At 43.4% G+C, this 22,510-nt stretch overlaps 1 protein-coding gene across 3 annotated transcripts in view; it reads right to left on the reverse strand.

The window, feature by feature from the left end:
• Positions 1–489: 489 nt before the first annotated feature.
• Positions 490–22,510, reverse strand: part of FGF1 (fibroblast growth factor 1) — a 59,133-nt gene continuing 37,112 nt past the window's right edge. For 2 of the 3 annotated variants that reach the window (XM_074962090.1, XM_074962091.1), the window contains 3 exons: positions 15,941–16,142; positions 4,477–4,580; positions 490–1,992 (listed from right to left, as the gene is read on the reverse strand). In XM_074962090.1, the coding sequence (XP_074818191.1) occupies positions 1,798–1,992; positions 4,477–4,580; positions 15,941–16,109 (468 nt within the window). In that variant the 5' untranslated portion in view covers positions 16,110–16,142 and the 3' untranslated portion in view covers positions 490–1,797. Of the gene's footprint in view, positions 1,993–4,476; positions 4,581–15,940; positions 16,143–20,951; positions 21,072–22,510 lie in introns of those variants that run through there. The other variant, XM_074962092.1, reaches the window with a different exon arrangement.

Raw genomic sequence — 22,510 nt, forward strand, 5'->3', positions numbered from 1 at the left:
ATTCATGTGCACAGTCCTTAAGCTAGACTCCTAGCAAAGTAACTCACTGATGCACCATATCCCTGAACCTGCTTGCATGGAATTCAATGGGAGCAAGATTGAATCACAGAAATACAGTAGTGATACTAGCCATAGCAATGGCAGAGACGAGGGGCTTATCTACACTTAAAATGCTACAGCAGCACAGGGTTCTCCCATCAGCGTAGGTAATCCACCTCCCCGAGAGATGGAGGCCGTTCTGTGACACAGGGACTTAGATCATTTAATTACAACGCTCAGAAGTGTAGATTTTTCACACCCCGATTGAAGTAATCAAAAAAACTAATTTTCTAGTTTAGAAGAATTTCAGAGTAACAGCTGTGTTAGTCTGTATTCGCAAAAAGAAAAGGAGTACTTGTGGCACCTTAGAGACTAACCAATTTATTTGAGCATAAGCTTAATTGGTTAGTCTCTAAGGTGCCACAAGTACTCCTTTTCTTTTTAGTTTAGAAGAGTGAGCTGGATTCTGTTTCTTCCTGTGCTTTTATAAATGGTGATGTGTATTATGTTCCAGTCAAGTTACAGCTATGCAAACCAAGTCAATGAGTTTACACAAGTGTCAATGAAGGGAGAATGTGACCAGCAGAGCTTTCATTCTAAGTGATAATACATGAAAAAGGAAGAACCCAGTTTGACTGTCAACTCACAGGCTGAGTTTTCAGGGCTGTCAGGTAGAAAATAACTCTTTTCAGTAAACTCAGCACATACGGTGATATGGAACTCACTGAAGTCCCATGGTGCCATTTTTACAGTGTCACAATTCTATTATTCAGAATGGAACTACGCTTTCAAATGGAAAATTCACTTTGGGGGCAAAATAAAAATGCTAAATTGTTTTACAGTAATATAGTTCCATGACTACTTCCCTTTCCCCCATGACCTTTCTCCCAGACTTTCTTGTCAAAATCATACCCCTCTTTATCCCATCTGCATCCTTCTTGAGAAAACATTAATTGGCTTTGACTGCCTATAATTCATATTCTTGAACTCTTTATAATGTATACACAGTCACTTAATAAATAAATACAAATTACATATGAAGGATATTAACAAGAAATATAGCAGTATTAGTAGTGTATGACTGGCTTAGATGTCTAGTTTTCAAGAGTATGGGTCGTGGTTAGTTCAGTTGCACACAATTAGGATATGTGCAGAATTCTTGACTATGCTTTCAGTTGATAAATTGAATACTGATGCAGTTTTAAATTTTTGAAGTGTATATTAGATACTGTCTAGATTGCTTTAAAATACCTATGTATTCCAGGGGAGTTTCACTTTTATGGGAATATAGATCATGCACCTCTCTCTAGGTGTGTATATTCCCCTGGTAATAACTTCTTGATTTAGTGTTCTAGTAAGCCATGCATTTAGGGCAGTAACTTTCCTGGGAGCTCCCTTTGAAACACAAGTTTATGCATATTCTATGGAGTCATTTTGCATTTTTCAGTGCACACATTTTGCCTCAAATGTGCCTCACACATGCTTTCTATTGCGCAGGTCGGACCATGGAGACCCGTCAACAAGAATGCATTGGAGAGACAACTTGCCCATTGCTCTACAGGTATTTTCCTCTCCTCCACGTTAAACTTGGTTAGTGCACAATTAAATAGCTCTATTTTATTTTTAAAGCGTTTAGATTTAAAATTCCTGGATCTAAAATTAAGCTCTTTGTCACACTGCCCAGTGAAAGAGAAAGAGAAGGAATAGTAGTTGGTGCTTACGACTCAGGGTCATTTTATGGCACCCTGGGTACTTCTCTTAATCAGCTGACACTGGCAGTGGAAGGAAAAGGATGGCCTTTTGGCCATAGTGAGTCCGCGGTCCCAGTTTGCAGTTTCCATTCTTCTTTAAGCCAACGAACCAGTTCTTATCTGCGTGCTTCTTAGACGTGTACGTGTTGTAATGATTTTCTTCCATTCTTTCCAAGAACAAGCATTCCTCACTCGGTAATAGCTGAAAAAGAGTTCCAAGTATCCACGGTGAGAGCGAATGGCATAAGCATGCTCCTAAGTGCAGTGATCTAGATTCAGTTAGACTTGGGGAGGCGTGGTTTGCCATGAGGCTCTACCCAAACCCCCCTTTAAGACCACTGTATTTTTTTAATCTGACTCCCTTCTGTTAATACAATGTTCATTTAAAACAGGCACTTTCCTAAAATTGGTGGAAGCTCGTGCTAAGTAGGCTTCCTTGGCTTAGCTAACTTCTCTACAGTAACTTGTTCACGGCAACTGCATTTCAATCAGCTACAAGTGAGCTGTGACACTACCCTGTCTGCAATCAGTTCCTTTGTCAAAGAACCCCACACCACCTCCTGAGCACCTACACATCCTGGGCCAGTTAATCCGTAGTGCAGTTCTATTGAAATTAGTGCAATTGGTCCACTCTTTCTGCAGCGGCCAAGTAGCTAGCTACAGCTGTGGAATTATATCTGTAAGCTGCTTTCTTGAACACTCACCAGCTCTGAGACACTGTGACAGAATGCAGGGGAGTTTTGACCTTCTCCTTTTCCGACCTGGGCTGGTTCACCCCTCCTTAGGCAACCTGGTGACCCCAGGCTTCCCAGGGATCACTATACTGATGCAGAACTTAGTGCACACACCCAAATGGCATTGCCCACTGCAGCCCAGAACTCCTGAGTTCAAGCAATCCGCTGGCTTCAGCCTCCCAAGTAGCTGGGATTACAGTTGTGCGCCAGGGAGCCTGCACTTTCATCACTTAGGGCATCTTAAGTGTAGACATGCCCTGTGTTAGCAGCCATGTTTCCAGTGTGGAGCAGGGATCCAAGATCGTGGGGAGGGCAGCTGGGCTCCCAGCGGGGAGATCCATGCCTGGAGCCTGGTATGGCTGCCCCATTCCCAGAGGGGAGCCCGGGGAGGGCAGCTGGGCTCCAGCCAGGGAGATTCACGCCTGGAGTCCAATCAGCTGCCATGTTCCTGGTGGCATGCTGGGAGCTTGGATGGCAGCCCGGATCAGAGCAGGGAGCTGGGACCCCACAGGCAGCAGGACTCCTTGTGGGGAGTCCAGGGGTCAGCCTGAGCCAGGAGCCTGGGTGGCAGCTGGGCTTCCAATGGAGACCAGCCAGCAGCCAGGCTGGGGAGCCAGGAGCTGGCTTTCTTGCCAATTTCACAGCTCAAGCCGTGAATTTCACAAGAATGACGGCCAATAGAGATAAGTAGCGCAGTGGCTGCAGGGACACTGTGTCACTGTAACTGCACTGACATAAGCGCTCTGCCTCTCTTGGAGGTGGAGTTGTTATGTCTGTGTAGTAGGGAAGTTACACTGGTGACAGCAAGGCTGTAGTGTGTACTCTGACACCATGAGTTCGATGTAAGCTGCCGTATGTCGACCTAAGGCTATAGTGTAGATGAGGCCTTAGAAGCTAATTAGTGCCCCAGGAAAAAATTATTAGGATTAATGAACTCAATTGGCCATCAGCCCAGGAATGATCAGAGGCACTGGAAGGAAGTGCCAGAGGAGAAAAGAGAGAGGGGAGAAGGGAGGAACAGGGCTAGCTGGGGCCTAGTTACAGAGAGTGCTCAGACTCAGAAGACCTCTGCTCCTCTCAGGTCCTGCAGAGAGGGCCTAAAGCTTGGTAAACACTGTAAATAGGTGGGAGCATGGGGGACCCTGGTGATACTGGTGAAGGGGACTTGAAATAAAGTGACAGATGCACATGCTTAACAGAGAAATCGGCAATTGTATGTCATACCAAAATTAGGGTGATCTCAGGTCAGTTGTTAACAGACAGCACATGGGGCACTAAGTGTCCTTATTGGGAGAATGACCGGAAAGGCCAAGGTTTGAATGGGCTTGGAGACACTGCTACCTTCTCCCTCGTACAGATCCCTGCAGATCACGGCTGAGGCAAATGGGCAAGCAGGTGGCTGGGAGCTATGCGGCTACCTGTGGTTTACTTAATCTGAGAACAGAAAACTTCACCTCAAATCAGTACCTTTTCGAAGCACTAAATTCACCTAGCAAGGACGTTGAGAAGTTTTTAAGCTACAATGTCACATTTGCATCATAGAATGAAGAGTCTGATGTGATGCGTCCTGAAAAAAAGGCATTTACAAAACAGGACGGTAGCCACCCGGGGAAAAGCAGCTGAAATTTCTCTGCAGTCTATGGGCAAGAGAGATGTTTTGGTCAAGAGTTCCTAATAGAGTCTCTCTCTGAAAACTGGCAGCTGAAATGACACTATAATGATGCTGCTACTGCTTCCAACTATGAACTATAATATGTTAAATATTTTGGGGCACCTTTACAAGCTTTTATTTATTTATTCCAAAAATAAAGTTGGGTAAAGAGTGGTGACCCAGCTGCAAAAATAACAAACAGAGACTAAATGTTGCTTGTGGGTTACATTACTCAGAGCTACAAGATTTCTGCCAACCTCAAAACTCTCCATGTCTGGTACCACATCAACCTCATACTTACTGATCCATATAAAAGTCCATTGGGATCCATAGCCAAAAACTGTCCAGACTCGGTGCTCTTTATATATACCTCACCCACACTTTCCGCACTTAGCTGCAGCTGAACTGAAAGTAAAAATAAAACAACAAAAATAAAAGCAAAAAAAAAATTGTCACAGATATGGCAATGCTTCTAGGAAAGTTAGCAATGGGAAAGAATTGTATGCTGATCCAAAGTCCCTGTTCATAAGGGTCAGACTGTTTGTAAGGGAGACAGTATAGTGCTGAAACAGTAAACTCCTCCTTGTCCGATCCCCATCCCCATGTTTTAGGAACGAAGGGCCAAATTTTCTTTTATTTACATCAGAGGTAGACTTTTTTTTTTTAAAGCACTGGATATGGATTCAGGAGATCTGGGTTCTAGTTCTACCTAACAGACCTGCTCTATGACCTTGGCAAGTCACGTAGTGCTTTCTGCCCCTCAGCTCCCCACCAGTAAAATAGGTGTAGTAATAATCTTTTCTCCCATCCGTTGTTCCTTGTCCATTAAGAGTGCTAGCTCTTTGGGGAAAGCACTGTCTCTTACCATGTGCATTTACAGCACATAGCACAGCAAAGCCTTGATCTTGGTTGGAGCTTATTGGGGCTAATGCAACACTAATAATAATAGTAATAATCCAATGACAATGGAGTTACTCCGGTTTCATGTACATATAACTGAGAGCAGAGTTCAGCCCCAGGTCTTTTTTTATTTAAAAGTTTCTTATTCATATAATGTTTTGAGTATATGTTTATTAATGTCTAAGTGTAGTTATTCTCCCAGCCACGAGGGGTACTAAATAAGTAGGAAAGTTCAGTCTCCCTCCTAGAAAATATCTCCTTTTGGAGGCATGTCAAGTGATCACATTTTTATACTACTATAATCTGGGTAGCTGCCCTGCCATGATGTAAACACAGAGAGAAAACAATTGGCAACTGAAGAAAGATCTGGATAGTATAATGCAGTGGTTCTCAAACTTTAGCAGCCCGAGGACACCCATTTTGATTTAAAATTTTTTGCAGCCGCCCCAGCCCTCTGCTCAGGTCCCATCTTTACTCCACCCTTTCCCTCAAGTCCCCCCACCCTTCCCTGCCTCTTTCCACCTCCTCCCCTGAGCACGCCCCCCGCTCCCTCCTGCATGTCACCAAACAGCTGTTCTGCAGCATGCAGGAGGCACTGGGAGGGAGGGGAAGGAGTTGATCAGCAGGGCCGGTGGCCCTGGACATGACTTGCGGAGCCCCTGGAGTACCTTCAGGGGTCCCAGTTTGAGAAACCCTGGTATAACGTATTAAATCTCTGACCTGTCAACTGAGACTGCTAATAGGGCGCCAGTTGGCGGTGAATGTGACATGGAGAGTTGTCCATTAGGAACTGGACTGAGACCCTGAATCACTTCAACACAGACCACCAGACTTTGACTTTCAGTCACTACCAACCTAGACTGGATTTGAACTGGTGACTTTGACGGGGGGGAAGCTCTGTGTATTCCTCTTGCATCGCCTGAGGTGTGCTGGACCAGCGAGCAGGCCCTGGTGTCTATACCACACTTGATGTCCTCTTCCATAAAATTGCACTTTTTTTTTAAACTTCCAATTTGAGCTGTGTGGTCACTCTTTCCTGCTGGTTACTTTTCTTCTTAGTTCGCTCTGTGATGGTCTAGGCAAAAATGATTAAAAACCCAATGCTCATATCTTTCAAAAATATATTTCCACTAGGGAGGAGGATCCAATAGATAACAAGCTTTAGGGCACATTCGTGAAAACTCTTTCCATTCAGATAGAAGACTTAGATGCTACTGTGATGGACAACTAGGCAGAAATATTCTAGCCAGCTCTAGTGTGAATAATTGAAACATCACTTTAAAACAGGCAAATAACTATTGTGTTCATCATGTGAAGAGTCTTACAAAATCAGGATCATGAAGCATCAAATTTCTTGGCCTCCAAACAGCTTTCTTCTGCCCTGGAAAGACACATTATAAAATAGTGTCCGTGACCTGGGGGAATCCAGGGCCTCTGGGGGACAAGTGTGGGATTCTTACTTCTGATTCCTTCCTTATTTTATTTTAGCCTCATTTTGGCAAGAAAAAAAATAATGTCGTCTCTTGAAATGACAGAAGCCCTTGTCCCTGTGAAACCTTTGCCACTGTGGCTCAGATCCTTTAATCAGGCACTTACTGTTCAGTAAATAATGTTTGATTAGCAAACTGGATGGGAGCAGATTTGCTGTAATTTATGACTCCTTTGTTTGCTCTGTTCAAATTGGGATTTTGCATTCAGCCCATCCTTGAGCTGGAACACCACCAATCTGCTTATGTTCTGCTCAATGCTGCATTCCCAGAACCCGGTAAAGGGAGTAAACTAGGAAGGAGAGAGGGAAACAGGAAGAGAGGCTGCTACATAATTAAAATAGTCAGCCAAGAGTGAGAGAGAGCATCCACCCACAATGCAGAAACAAAGTCCTCTCTGGCTGGCTATAAAATTTCTAGGCTGGTAGCAGGCAGCAACATGGTGGAATGGGAAAAAGAAGAGAGAAGTAGTTTGGGAAGGAAAAGCGGGCAAGAGCCCATGCACGGATTCCTCTCAACCCTCCCCACCAGGAACTAGGTAAAATAGAGAATAATTAAGAATCGGCCCCAAACCTTTGTCCATTTTTGGAACTGAGCATGAACTTCACGTTTACAAGTCCAAAATGGTCTGCAAAGTTTTCTTTCCTTGTCCGATCTCCAGAATCAGAATTGCCTGAACATTGCAAGAAAGATGCTGCAGATGGCATTACTAATTAGAACTGGATGCAGTGCCAGAAGGATTATTCTCAGCAGATCTCCTACCCAAGTTTGCACTCAGATAAGCATCCAAAGTTTTGGATAGTGATGAGAACAATCCCCAAATTCCAAATCGTTTGTGATTTATGCAAGAGCGAGCATTTGCAAATACAAACACATGCTCCACTAGCTCTATCAGCAGGAAAGCCTTGATAAATTGCAGATCGTCTCTTCCCCTTTGCTTTCTTGTGACCAGAGGCTCATTGTTTTTAGCGTGGCATTGGGGATGACCTTATTGCTTCTGAGCAGAGTGAATTATTTTGCTGGTAGCATAACATTCAAGAGAAACAAGTCGATTCACTTCAGTGGGTTCTTGGCTGCTCCCTGTCAGTCAGTGCTTTCTACTAGCCATATGAATAACATCCAAAGGGGCCAGGTGAGGTCACCAGCCTGCCTACACATTGAGGGTGTGTTTTATTAGGCAAATTCTCATCCCACTTAAGTATGTATAAAATAGAGGCATAGAACCTGCTTAGCACATAACTTTCAGTGCACAGAAATGTTCTCTGTACCCAGGGTTATTCCACTGGCATGTATCCCTTTAAGGAGTTTCCTCTATAAATATTTTTCATCAGGATGTCCAAGTTTAGTAGCTCATTGACACTCAGTTCCTTTCTGGCAGAGGTTTGCAAACCTACATCCTTCAGCAAGCAGCACTGGCGACATGCAAAGGGGAGTAAGCAGCCTGTCATGAGTGAACCATGGTGGAGAGCTCACCACATTAGCTGGCCATTTCCTTCTAGCGCAACCTGCTCTGATTCCTTGCTGGAGGAAGGGATCAAAGGAAGGGATACACGTTCTTGGTGCCTGGAGCTGGCAAAGGTCTGGGAAGGTAACAGATTTCCCAGAACTGTTCCTGATTTTGCGGTGACTGAGTCTGGCACTCAAAAGTCGCCGCTATGTGGTGGCCTCTAGGTAATTAGTTGATTGCCACATGCTAGTTCGTAGTGGGTAAATATCCGTTTCACAAAATCACCACTGCTGTTGGAATGCATTGACACTCTTGTTGGCAGCTTCAGCAGACAGACTAAAGGCTGAATGAGCCTAGAGGATGAACTGCTTCTCACCTGGAAAAGTGGTCCCCAGCTCAAGGCTGAGGCATGCTGGGGGAAGCCTGCACTGCCGCTGACCATGCCCTATCTGTTCTGCAGGTTTTATCACTGCCACCTTCGCTAAATCTAGCATTGTAAAAATACATAAAACAAGGTGGAAAGACAACACTGGTCGCGAGCAGCACTGTCCACCTTCCCGGTCCTGCCTGGCCCCAGGCTTCCCAGGATTTCTGATTGACAAGGTTCTCAAGCACAGAGTGATTCACCCAATTTATGAAAGTTTGGCTGAAATTTGTTTGTCTGGTTACAGGTGTTTCCCACCCTTCCCAGCCCTGCATGTCTAACTTTAACATGGGTTCAGCTGGGTGAACTGGCTTGGGTCTGCAGTCTTCACTTGAAGATACAAGTGTTCAGAAATGACTGGCTGAGTCCCAAAATAAACCAACGCTTGAGGCGTGATTGCTTGTAGATCATAAGCTTGTATTGCTACACACATGTGCCTATGAAGACTTGTGAGGTCAATTTATTTGGCCACTGGGCCCAGAACCTCTCTGTCTTTGTTTGCTTAGATCAGACACTTAATATTAAAGGAATGTATAGCAGTTTATAGGCTTAAAAATGTATATTCCTAGTCCCCCCCTTGGCAAAGGGCGTGACTTGATGTTTGCTGTGCGTGTAAGGGTGCACAGGGGGCCGCACTGCCACCCAGACGTAATCCCAGCTATAGTATCTCAGTGCCAAAATGACAGAGAAGTCTGTTTCAGTGCATGCAGCACTTTCAGCTCTTTGACTTGTGCATATTGTGAGCATGAACCTGCCTTCCAAAGAATCCCCCATGTTTGTTTTCCCACCTCCTCTTCTGAGCGGGGTTTGAGAAAGGTTACATGCCCAGTTTATTCTAGGTTAGAGACTTCCCGTCCCTTGCTATGTTTACTCAAAGTGAGGTCATCCTCGTTCAATCTGCTGTGAGGCTGTTTGCGTGTACGTGTGTGTGTGTGTGTGTGTGAATGGCATTTATAATTAAAACTCTGCCCCAAACTGGCTTTCATGGAAAAAATAAAGCGCTAAGTTTTTATTTCAAGTGCTTTTCTTAGAATTTGTAAAGACCATCTGGCTTCTCCCAACACCACCCGTTAGCCAGATACAGCTGCAGTGTGTAGTCCAGCTATATTCCGGTAAATATTCAGTAGCAGAGTTTACACATGCAACAGAAAAGGTTCTTGCTTTGAAATCAGTGCATTGAGACGGTGTGGTCTGATGAAGAAAAGCATAGCATTACAATTCATAAACCCTGGATCACCTTAAGACAGAGGCTTGCTGTACTCATTCTTTTTCCCATCCCTGCCTCCATCTCCCCATCCAGTTCCTGTCTGGCATTTATTTAAAAAAACCCTCCCAAGCATTTTGAAAGCATAATAATCGGAATAGCTTAGAACTTCCAAACAGATTCCTTGGAATGTAAGTCCACCTCTTTTCCCTGGCATGGCTATTTTCTATAGTATGTCAGAATGCTCTTTAACAGAACCAGTCATTCTGTAGAGCTCCAGATTAGTTCAACAGTGAGCTGTTAAGGGCTAGAGGCTGAGGAATCCCCTGGAGTTTTGGGACCAAATCCTCTACCACCCCCTCCCTCCTGATCTGGCTGCTTTGCACTGCTCAGTCCATGAAAAGCAGCCAGAAAGCTCTCTTAAGGTAGCAGCTGGGGATTATTCTGTTGTAAGAGAACCTCAGGTGGCATAAAGCTGCATAACCAGCTCTACACCATCTACTCACTCTTCCTGGCAGAGGAGGCATGTCAGGATTGCTTTGCACCCCAACAATCTCCAGCTGGTGGTATGGTCCCAAAAGACTTGCTATTGCCAGTGGAACCCGGAGCAGACTTTAGGTCCCCAGTGTGAGGAAGCAATAAGGTAGCTGAAAGGAGGGAGGTGGTTCTTCTTGGGTCCTAGATCAAGCACAGCTTTGTCAGATCCACAGATCTGGCCTTGGGGTCTTGTTCATCCAGAACAGTCTGGGTTCCTTATAGATGCAAGGGAAAATGCTTTGAGGGATCCCCATTGACTAATATGGTCAGCTACTGAAGAAGCCAAACATCCATCCCTTCTAGCCAGAGAAGCATAGAATTTGTTTTTTCATATAACGCTTGGTATCCCAGAGCACTTTACAAAGCAATAATAACAGTAGTATGTGGTTTGAACATGGAAGAAGTGAAACATGAGAATTTAAAGCATGAACAATAATGCCTTACAGCTGTACAAAAGTTTTTATCCTGAAGAACTCCAAAATGCACTTCAAAAATGTTTAGACCTCTGAAACGCAGCCACGCCTGGGGTGAAAGGTAGCAGCAACCAGTGCTAGTAGTGTGGGGAGAGAATATTCCTAGCCAAGAGTGCTGGGAAGCTCCTATTCTTACTTACTAATCTTTGTATGAGACCATTAGTTCCTTACACAGAGTACGCGGCACTTTGGGTTTGTTTTGGGTTTTTTTTAAAGGTCTCTTGTCCGAGACCAACACACTGTAAAGTGCATAAAGAACAGGAGGACTTGTGGCACCTTAGAGACTAACCAATTTATTTGAGCATAAGCTTTCCTGAGCTACAGCCTACTTCATCAGATGCATAGAATGGAACATATAGTAAGAAGATAGATATACATACAGAGAACATGAAAAGGTGGAAGTTGCCATACCAACTGTAAGAGGCTAATTAATTAAGATGAGCTATTATCAGCAGGAGGGAAAAAAAAACTTTTGTAGTGATAATCAAGATGGCCCATTTCAGAAAGTTGACAAGAAGGGATGAGGATACTTAACATGGGGAAATAGATTCAATTTGTGTAATGACCCAGCCACTCCCAGTCTCTATTCAAGCCCAAGTTAATGGTATCTAGTTTGCAAATTAATTCCAGTTCAGCAGTTGGAATCTATTTTTGAAGCTTTTCTGTTGCAAAATTGCCACCTTTAAGTCTATTACTGAGCCCTGGTCTACCCTACGAGTTTAGGTTGAATTTAGCAGCGTTAGATCAATTTAACCCTGCACCTGTCCACACAACGAAGCCATTTTTGTCGACTTAAAGGGCTCTTAAAATCGATTTCTGTACTCCTCCCCAATGAAGGGATTAGTGCTGAAATCGACATCGTCGGGTTGAATTTGGGGTAGTGTGGACGCAATTTGATGGTATTGGCCTATGGGGAGCTATCCCAGAGTGCTCCATTGTGACCTCTCTGGACTGCACTTTCGACTCAGATGCACTGGCCAGGTACACAGGAAAAGCACCAGGAACTTTTGAATTTCGTTTCCTGTTTGGCCAGCGTGAGGAGCTCATCAGCCCAGGTGACCATGCAGAGTTCATCAGCACAGGTGACCATGCAGTCCCAGAATCGCAAAAGAGCTCCAGCATGGACCGAACGGGAGGTACTGGATCTGATCACTGTATGGGGAGACGAATCATTGGTATCAGAACTGCGTTCCAAAAGACAAAATGCCAATATATTTGAAAAAATCTCCAAGGGCATGATGGACAGAGGCTATAACAGGGACCCACAGCAGTTCCGTGTGAAAATTAAGGAGCTCAGGCAAGCCTACCAAAAAAACTAAAGAGGCAAACGGCCACTCCGGGTCAGAGCCCCAGACGTGCCGCTTCTATGATGAGCTGCATGCAATTCTAGGGGGTGCCTCTACCACTACCCGAACCCTGTCTGTGGCCACCTGCAAGGGGGGAGTCTCCCACAACAGGGATGAGGATTTTGGGGACGAGGAAGATCATGAGGAGGAGGAGGAGGAGGATAGCGCACAACAGGCAAGCAGAGAAACCATTCTCCCCAACAGCCAGGAACTGTTTATCACCCTGGAGCAAATACCAGAGAGGTTGACGTGTTCTCCGACTGGTTTTTGAATGTTATGATTCCCGATGTCAGATTTGTGTCCATTTATTCTTTTGCGTAGAGACTGTCCAGTTTGGCCAATGTACCTGGCAGAGGGGCATTGTTGGCACATGATGGCATATATCACATTGGTGGATGTGCAGGTGAACGAGCCCCTGATGATGTGGCTGATGTGATTAGGTCCTATGATGGTGTCACTTTAATAGATATGTGGACAGAGTTGGCATCGGGCTTTGTTGCAAGGATAGGTTCCTGGGTTAGTGTTTTTGTTGTGTGGTGTGTGGTTGCTGGTGAGTATTTGCTTCAGGTTGGGGGGCTGTCTGTAAGTGAGGACTGGTCTGTCTCCCAAGATCTGTGAGAGTGAAGGATCGTCTTTCAGGATAGGTTGTAGATCTTTGATGATGAGCTGGAGAGGTTTTAGTTGGGGGCTGAAGGTGACAGCTAGTGGCGTTCTGTTATTTTCTTTGTTGGGCCTGTCCTGTAGTAGGTGACTTCTGGGTACTCTTCTGGCTCTGTCAATCTGTTTTTTCACTTCAGCAGGTGGTTTTAAGAATGCTTGATAGAGATCTTGTCTCTGTCTGAGGGATTGGAGCAAATATGGTTGTAACTTAGAGCTTGGCTGTAGACAATGGATCGTGTAGTGTGTCCTAGATGGAAGCTGGAGGCATGTAGGTAAGTATAGCTGTCAGTAGGTTTCCAGTATAGGGTGGTGTTTATGTGACCATCGCTTATTAGCACAGTAGTGTCCAGGAAATGGACCTCTTGTGTGGATTGATCCAGGCTGAGGTTGATGGTGGGATGGAAATTGTTGAAATCATGGTGGAATTCCTCAAGGGCTTCTTTTCCATGGTCCAGATGATGAAGATGTCATCAGTGTAGCACAGGTAGAGTAGGGGCGTTAGGGGACGAGAGGTAAGGAAGCATTGTTCTAAGTCAGCCATAAAAATGTTGGCATACTGTGGGGCCATGCGGGTACCATAGCAGTGCCGCTGACTTGAAAGTATACATTGTCCCCAAATGTGAAATAGTTATGGGTGAGGACAAAGTCACAAAGTTCAGCCACCAGGTTTGCCGTGACATTATCGGGGATAGTGTTCTTGACGGCTTGTAGTCCATCTTTGTGTGGAATGTTGGTGTAAAGGGCTTCTACATCCATAGTGGACAGGATAGTGTTTTCTGGAAGATCGCCAATGGATTGTAGTTTCCTCAGGAAGTCAGTGGCGTCTCGAAGATAGCTGGGAGTGCTGGCAGCGTAGAGCCTGAGGAGAGAGTCCACATAGCCAGACAGTCCTGTTGTTAGGGTGCCAATGCCTGAGATGATAGGGCATCCAGGATTTCCAGGTTTATGGATCTTGGGTAGCAAATAGAATACCCCTGGTCAGGGCTCTACGCATGTCAGTGTGGAGATTCAGGAGTTGAGCACTTGCAATGGGAAGAGGTTGGGAAAGAGAAACAAGGGCAAGATGGGTGGAAACTAGAGGAGTCACACGGCATATATGCTGTATGTGATTCATAAAGAAAATAGTAATTTTACACAGACTTGGAAGTGTCCAAACATCCATAGCCAAGGCATATGTAAGCCCAGAACTATCTGCCAGTGTGAAGGAAATCAGATCAGTGTCAAGAATGCATCAAAAGCCCCTGTTTAACTCTTGCTAGGTGTGACTGAACATGCACAGCCGTTGTAATCTTTGCATGGCTGGGTGCACTGTTAAAATAGTTCTGTGATTCTTTCCCCAGTAAAGAAATGAGAGCAAAAAAACTGCAATATGTCATTCTTTTTTAAAAGAACTGTGGGCAAAAAAAAGTCTGCTTTAAATAATCATAAAAAAGCATCCAGAAAAAAGTTTCTGTAATAATCATTTATTGTGCCTTCATGCTAAAGGATCCCAAAACAATTTACAAACGTCAACTCCTATTCAATCTATAGCCAGGGGTTCCTTCATCCACAACAAAAATGCATCTGCCACTGGGGTGAAATGCACCAGCTGTATGACAGTGCCCAGCAATACTATGTAGTAGTTAAGCCTGGAAGTGAAGAATAGTTCTGCATCTAGTTGAAACAGCAGGGGAACTTGGATAAGCAGACCGTAATTAGCCAAATACGGGTACTCGTGCTAATGTGTCATGGGATCTTTCAAAACCTGGATGAGTGCCCACTCCTAGCAGCACCACATCCCCTAATTCCATGCTGTGATGTTGCTTCATTACAGACTGGAGCTGGCCTGATGAGAAACTGTATCCGAACAAACTGAAACTTTGGAGAAGTTCAGCTCTGAATAGTGCAGCTCAGGCCCACCTCTAGTAGTGACTCGGGGGAAGGAGGATTCTTGCTGAATCAACTCTAGGACAGAGCTATTTGTGAGCAAACTAAAAGAGCGTGTCAGCTCACTGGGATGTCCTTCTAGGGCAGGTTCAAATGTATGAAAATGCTCCTTATGTCTGAAGATGCATTTTTACACTGGAATATGGAAATTGTAAGACAAACGGTGACTTCTGTGTCAGAAGTTTATCTCCGCTGTGGCTGGCTTGGCCCAGAACAGGTCCCCTTCTGACTCATCTGCTGGAGATGTCTGTGGACTGCAGTGATTCTGAGTCCTGTCTTGACCCTAATAATATGCCAGTTATGGTGGGGGAGAGAGAGAATCCAGCCACAGATGGGGACTCTGATAACTAGAGCCCTGCGTGGATACGAAATTTGGACCCACATCCATCTGCAAACATGGTCTGCGGATATCCACATCCTTGGATAGCCGCAGATTTCCAGGCCTCTACTGATAACTGGTTAAGTCTCTCTTCTAATATTTGTTACACCAGTTGGTAGTCACAACAGTACTGTGTGTCCTTTATGCTACAGGGGCACAAATAAGCACATAAAACACATAACCAACTCAGCATAGAATTAACCATCCTTGTTTTGAGAAAATAAGTGCAATATGAATGCATTTTAAAAATGATAAATCACAGAATAACTTTTTCTGAGCCGAGTCTTTCCACTGTTAAACCCGCACGTCCCTCAGGAATGTACTGCACTTTGCTATGTAAGGGAAAAGAAAAGTTAACCAATGGCACATCCTGTGCAAAGCATTCAGATAGAACACATGACACACTCTTAGGAATCTGGGCCTTAACACTTATTCCAGAGCATGACTTAAGCTGCAAAAAAGGCACAGCTGTAACATCATAACAACCCTACTACCAAGCTGAATCGTCTACACGGAGGTAAATGCAGATACCATGTTTGACGGCTGAGTTTGCAATGTAGTATGTGGACATCCTCCTAAACCCCTTTCTTCTAGTGCCAACTAACTGTGTAAACTGGTAACTGTGCTTCAGTTAGAATTTCAGTCTCTCCTGCTGTGGTCAGTCTTTCTGGTTTATTTTTTTAATGACTAATTTCATATTTAATATTTTGACAAATGTGAGGTACTGTACATCCTGAATCTCTGTAGAGTGTACGTATAGTAGGCCTTGTTTCACATGCTGAACCTCTGGATGGTTTGTTGCTGTGATAGGTGAGAGAACCTGGCATAGAGCATAAATACTCTACCTATCCCTTCTTGGCTGGAAAAGCAGCTGATGTGTAATGCCAACCTCCCAGAGAAAAAGGGGCAGTAAGGTAAAGGCAGCACTAGTCATATAAGCCAAGTAAGAGCTGTGTCCTGAACACATTTCTGATTTGCTTACTGTGCTGGTCGCTTCGGTCCCTTGTCCCATCTACTTTGCCATCTGGAAGTATCCTCAAGAAGTGGCCTCCGTTGCTGCAGTACAGGAGTTTGGGCTTCTTGTAGTTCCCCACTGGAAGATTGAATTTTTCGGTCAGGGCGGTGAACGTTGTTATTTCGCCTTCGGCCATCTCTGCGCCTCTCCCTGTGGCACGTCTTCAAGACTGTAAGAAATTCAACAGGCTTATAGCAGTAATGGCAGTGAAGTGTGCAGCACACTTCTTGTACCCACACTTTTAAAGGGGCAGTGAAGGACCCTAGACACACCTAGAGGAGTCGCTGACAATTGTTTTACCACGGCCTCTGCAGGTGATTCGCACAATGGATGAGGCAGTGACATACTACAAAAGGTGGGGCTCCTTTAAATGTTGATAGTCCCAAAGTGGGAGGGGGCTTTTGGTCCCTGTTGGCTGTAGCCAGAATCATAGGGACTCGTTTCTTTTTACATTTATCGTTCCTCTCTCTTGACATGTAAACTAAAATTAAATGCTCAAAAAACTGTTCAAAAAACCATGCAGTGTCTGATTGAAACCCACAAGAGGTGGGAAGCTCAGAGTTAACGACTCTCACTTGGCCCCTAAGCTATTCTGACCAGATTTTGCAACACAGATTGTGTACTTCGTAATATGTACTACTTTGTACCACTGCAATAACACAGCACACAGTGGGTTAACAGAAGAGGAATTGGGTACCTCAGGGGATCGCAAATGGGCGTTGAAGCCTTTCCACTTCTTGGGCACCAGTTTGGAGATCGCTCAGGTCGGCAGGGCCAGCAGGTATACCTGCTTGGTGATCCATAGTATCTAATATGAGGTGCTTGGGTCAGTCTAGTGTTCACTGGCCAAGTGACTTCATCACATTATCGTAGCAGCAGGCACCCTTGGTATCAAGGCTCAGCAAAAATGTTGAAGACTGAGGGCCAAGTCCTCAGCTGGTGTAAATAGGTGCAGCTTTACCCCAGCTCAGGATCTGGCACTCATTGGGTCTGGAGAGAAAGAACTACCCTCTAATCTGTAATGGTGGCTTTTCCCAGTGGGGATGAGGGGTCCTGGAAGGCCCATGCAGAGCACTTGCCCTGCCATTCCCAGTGCTGTACCTGTTCCATGGATAGAGGACTTGGTCGTCAAGGCTGACAATCTGGCACCTTTTCATAAGAAGTTCTGAATAAAAATGTCTGGGAATTCATGTGTTCAAGGATTACACTCTGTAATCCACGTCCAAAGAAACACTTGTGGAAAAGGGCTTTGAGAAATACAATCGTGCTACATTCAAACATCAGTGTCTCACATTCTTTTTGTTCTTAAAGGTACCTGGCAGGACGCACCGACCCCCATTTTAGCCAAATTTAATGTTCAGAAACAAAGGCATTCGAACCACACAAGAATCAGATACCACAACACTCTTTACAATGGAGATGCTGACAAGACCCATAATTCTGCAAGCCAGGGCTTTAGATTAGCTGAATTTATAGTAAAAAGAAAAGGAGTACTTGTGGCACCTTAGAGACTAACAAATTTATTTGAGCATAAGCTTTCATGAGCTACAGCTCACTTCATCCGATGAAGTGAGCTGTAGCTCAGGAAAGCTTATGCTCAAATAAATTTGTTAGTCTCTAAGGTGCCACAAGTTCTCCTTTTCTTTTTGCGAATACAGACTAACACGGCTGCTACTCTGAAATCTGAATTTATAGTGAGGCACAGGCTCATCTGGCTCTAATTTTCCCAGTATTAAATTCTTCCAGAGCAAACAGCAAACTCAGTGGCAGCTTGATTTGCAGACACAAATATATTAGCGTTAGTGATGGGCCAACTTCAAAAGGTTCTCTGGATTGATCTGGATAAGAACCCAATAGTTTACATGCTATTCCAAGGTTATCCCTACTTATCTGAAGTTTTCTGGTCTAGAAAATGATTGTTTAAAATCTCAGGCAACCTGTGTCTTACATACCATGTTCTATATATTAATTGCTTACAGACAAGTGAATTGATAGACACAAAGAAGACAGAGCGCATTGTAATTCAAACATACATATAATGTAGAGCGTTTATTTGTATTGTTTTCCCATAACTATATTATAAACTTCATCTGTTTAGCTTTGATTCTGCTGCTAATGCATTACAGAGATAGAGCTATGCTGTACCTAGTAGTGTGCATGCCACTGTCTCATGGCACTTACAGCCTGACCTGAGAGAAGCTAAGCACCTAGAACGCCCCCTAAATTAGAAATAAATTGCAAGTGCAAATCTGAGTACTTGACTTCTGAATGCCTGACTGCAGGTTGCAAGTACTCAAATCTGCAGATGCAACTGAATTACATTGCATTTACAAAAGGGAGACTGCTACCTCAGAAAAAATATTTTTTGGACCCAATTTTTGGTTTCCCAAAACCAAAAAGTTGGAGTGGGGGAGGTTGTTTTTGTAGAAAAACATGACAAATTGTCCAAAAAGGACATTTCCTGTGGAAATTTCTGTTTGGATGAAAAGCCTTGTTATTTAATCGAAAAAATGTCTTGAACAAAACATTTCAACCAGCTCGGGTAGACACACTAATTTCAGGCCTTTTTTCATTTTCTTTCTTTCTTAAATGTGGCCTTTTGCGGTCTTTGTTAGGGAAAAATGTGTTCCCAGGAGAGGAAAACACTGGAAGAAAAAAGAGGACAAGACTGATAAGTTCTGTGTTCGCCAATTCTGAAATTCTTTCTGGCGATCATCAGTTCACAACATTGTCTCTCCCTTCATGAAATTTTGCTCCAGTACTAAATCACTAGTACTCAAAAAAAACCTGAATGTTACACAGAGCCTCAGCAGCATATTATTTTAAACCTTTCCCTGTTCCTTCAGGATAGATTTGAACTTGTTTTATAAGTTATATTCTCTGGAACAAAGCCTGGGAAGCATTCCTTTATCAGACAAAAATTTCCAAAACCACATTGGAGGCTGTTTGGTTCTCCCTAATTTTGAAACCACCCATAGGTCCAGTTCTGCCATTGTTTCTTTAATGAATGAGTGCAACTGCATACTTGGAAATGGCATATTTGGACTTCTAGTGTTTTGGAAGCAGGACTTCACAGGTTCCAGTTTCAGCAGAGATGATTCCTGGTTCACATTTTTTGTAGCAGTTGTGCTGTATGAATGCATGGTGGCATTCTTTGAAGTGCAATCATTCTTTCTGGAATTTGCCACTTTGAAGATGATATATCTGTAACATGGGATAGCACTGGATGCTTGTCCAGCCGCATGCATTGGCTTCATTAAAGAAGCATTAAGACAGTTAAGGATAAGCCCAGCTTTTCTTGGTATTGATCTGAGGCTAACTCTCTGGTATCTAAGAGCCTAAGAACATATGAATGGCCCGACTGGGTCAGACCAATGGTCCTTCTAGCCCAGTATCTTGTCTTCCAACAGTGGTTAGGGGCAGTGTCACAGAACATGGCGTTTTGTAGAGGTCCTCCCCCATCTTCATCTCTCGGCTTCTAGCCATCAGAGGTTTAGGGTTACCCCGAGGATGGGGTTGCATCCCTGACCATCACATTGTAGAAAAAGTACATCCTGTACTTTGTATTAAACCTGCTGCTTATTAATTTTATTGGGTGATCCCTGGTTTTTGTAATCTGGGAAAGGGTAAATAACACTTTTCCCCCAAACCATTCATGATTTTAAAGACACCTATCATACCCCTTCCCCGCCCTGTAGTCTCTTTTCTAAGATGAACAGCCCTAATTTCCATGCGTGGAAGCCATTCTATACCCTTGATCATCTTTGCTGCCATTCTCTGAACCTTTTCCAGTTCCACTATAACATTTAAGTTTTTATTAACACAATAGTCAGGCAGCATAAATTAGAGACTTCCCACACTGTCTGCTCCCAAACCTCAACTTTCTACAGAGCGATCACCCTCACTCTATTGATAAAACTAAAGTATTTCAGCCTGTAGTACCAGCTTTCTCTGAACAAAATCAGTCATTCCAAATTATATATAGGGCTTTAGTGCTGTCTGCTATTTTTTTCACTGGGAATGAATCTAAGACCTGTAAAATCATTTCACTTATTAGAACTGAAGCTGGTCTTGAACCCTTGTTCCAGGGTAAAAGGAACTTAGGAGTTTGCAAAGTTTACGACAGATTGCTAGAAATGAGAAACGAACATCCCAAGGCCAGAGTTGCAAAACAGGATCCCAGAAAACTGTTGCAGTAGCCAAAATAAGTGAGTCACAGACTACTTTGTTTCCCTTATGTACTTGATTGTCTGGAGATCCAAGTGCATCTATGGATAGCTTTAACAGAGCGGCTGCCTTGAATTGTTTCTTTAATTTCACGTTATTCCTTTAAGGATTTACTCTATTTTTAGAACACGCTCTTGCTTGCCAGCTGCCTTTGACTCCACAAGAAAAGTTGAATGAATACTATTTTCCACTCTCATTGTCTCTCTTTTCTAGCCACTAATGCTGTTCTCATACTTTTATGACCATGTAGTTGGTATTCTACACACAGTACCACTCATGGCCCTACTATTATAAGTTTGGCAAGAATATGTTAAGTTTTATGGGAATGAAAGAGTGAGAGTGGACTCAAACCAAAGACAACATAAAAGGCCTTATTTTGCTTGGTAAAGGCCTAACCTCTTAATGATTAAATCACTTGGAGTGGAATAGAAAACTGTATCCAAGATGCTAAGCTGAGAGACATCTCTCTCCTGCAGTTACTTGGTGCCCCACAGGGAGAATGAAATAGTCCAAAAGGAAAAGATTCTATAAGGAGGAGGCACACAATTGCTGACAAATCTACACCAGAAGTTGGATTAGGGCAGTAATTCTGAATCTGAATATTTAGGCATTTCTAATTAATTTGGGCTAGTGTCTAGATGCCAGAGACCTACTATTTGTAGTTATCCTCTCTTCCTTCTCTAGATTTGATTTCCCTTCTTGTTTTTTGTGGACTCCATGTGCTACAATTAAGTGAAAGTAAGTAACTTACTTATGGATGTGGTGGATTCTCCTTCTCTTGAAGCCCATAAATGAAGATTGGATGTCTGTCTAAAAAATATGCTCTAGCTCAATGAGAAGTTATATTCTTGAGGCAGAAATCAGTTGGTGACATTCCCATGGCCTATGTTGATCACGAGGTCAGACAAGATTATCATCACAGTCCTTTCCAGCCTTAAAATCCCTGAGTCTGTGAATTCATATGAAGAAGTCAGTGGCTAACTTGACATCCTGGGTATCATGTAGAGTGGTTTAGAAGATGAGTGTGTAAAAACCTTCATGGTTGAAAGCAAACTGCATAGCTCTATCTGGTTGGTCTTGGCCATCCAACGGTGTGACGTTCAAATACCATCATAAAGTGAATTAACTTAACCATCGGTAGAGCAGAATCTTACCTACACCCCCTTACTTCCCCACTGAGATCTGAGACGCTTGATTTATGAGACCGTTGGACATCTGGTTTCTTCTGCATTTCACTAGTCTCTGTTTACAAGTACAATGCAAATCCGCAGAGCTGAAGATGGGATGTGGTTGCTCTGCAATCTCATTGTGCACAAGAATAGAATAGAATAGATATAGAATGCTAGTAACCCATGAAAAGCATAATTTTAACAAGTTTTTAAAGAAATGGGCATACCTTTCGCATCACAGGTCAGTGACTACTTATCAACTCAGTAACCTGCTAAAACTTATTCTAGCTATGTGATGTGTATGCAATATTGTGTAATAATATTGAGGCCTATTCCTTTGTAAATACTGCATGCAACTAATCTCTCAATATATACATTTGTATGTTCTGTTTTTTGGTAAACAGACTTACTATAGAATTATGTTTTAAAAATCTATTCGCTCCACACATTGCAGTGCTCACAGAAAATGTTGCATAAAAAAATCAGAGAAGAATCCAGTAACTTTGTTCTCATAAATATGTGTACCATCTTCACTGTGTCACTGTCTGTGAAATTGGAGTTTGCACCTGTATTTTAGATTTGCTTGAAGAGAAGGATTGGTTTTATTCATAATTTTGGTCCTGTTGGGAAACAAATTTTGGTAGTATGAGGGTCACTAGATGTTACCAATAGTAAAAAGAACAGGAGTACTTGTGGCACCTTAGAGACTAACAAATTTATTTGAGCATAAGCTGTAGCTCACGAAAGCTTATGCTCAAATAAATTGGTTAGTCTCTAAGGTGCCACAAGTACTCCTTTTCTTTTTGCGAATACAGACTAACACGGCTGCTACTTTGTTACCAATAGTCTAACCTTCTGTTTAACAACTGAATGTATAGTCAGTCAGATCATGAGGGATGCTTTGTTGCCAGTTGTGAAACAGTTCTGTTTAGAAGCTGCTGTGTACAGTAGTAAAGTTTGTTCCCTGATGGTGCAGAGCTACTGATTATAGGATACATTCATACATGAAAACAAAACCATCGCCTGTTGTCAGAAACATTACAACCCCCTCATAGAAACAAATTCTCGTTATCTTAAGGCAACCTGACTCCTGCTGTGGCAGAAGGGATGCTGCCTGATTTCCTGACCTGCTGAAATGCAG

The sequence above is a fragment of the Natator depressus genome, chromosome 8 (assembly GCF_965152275.1).
Source record: "Natator depressus isolate rNatDep1 chromosome 8, rNatDep2.hap1, whole genome shotgun sequence".
In the NCBI taxonomy this organism is placed as follows: Eukaryota; Metazoa; Chordata; order Testudines; family Cheloniidae; genus Natator; species Natator depressus.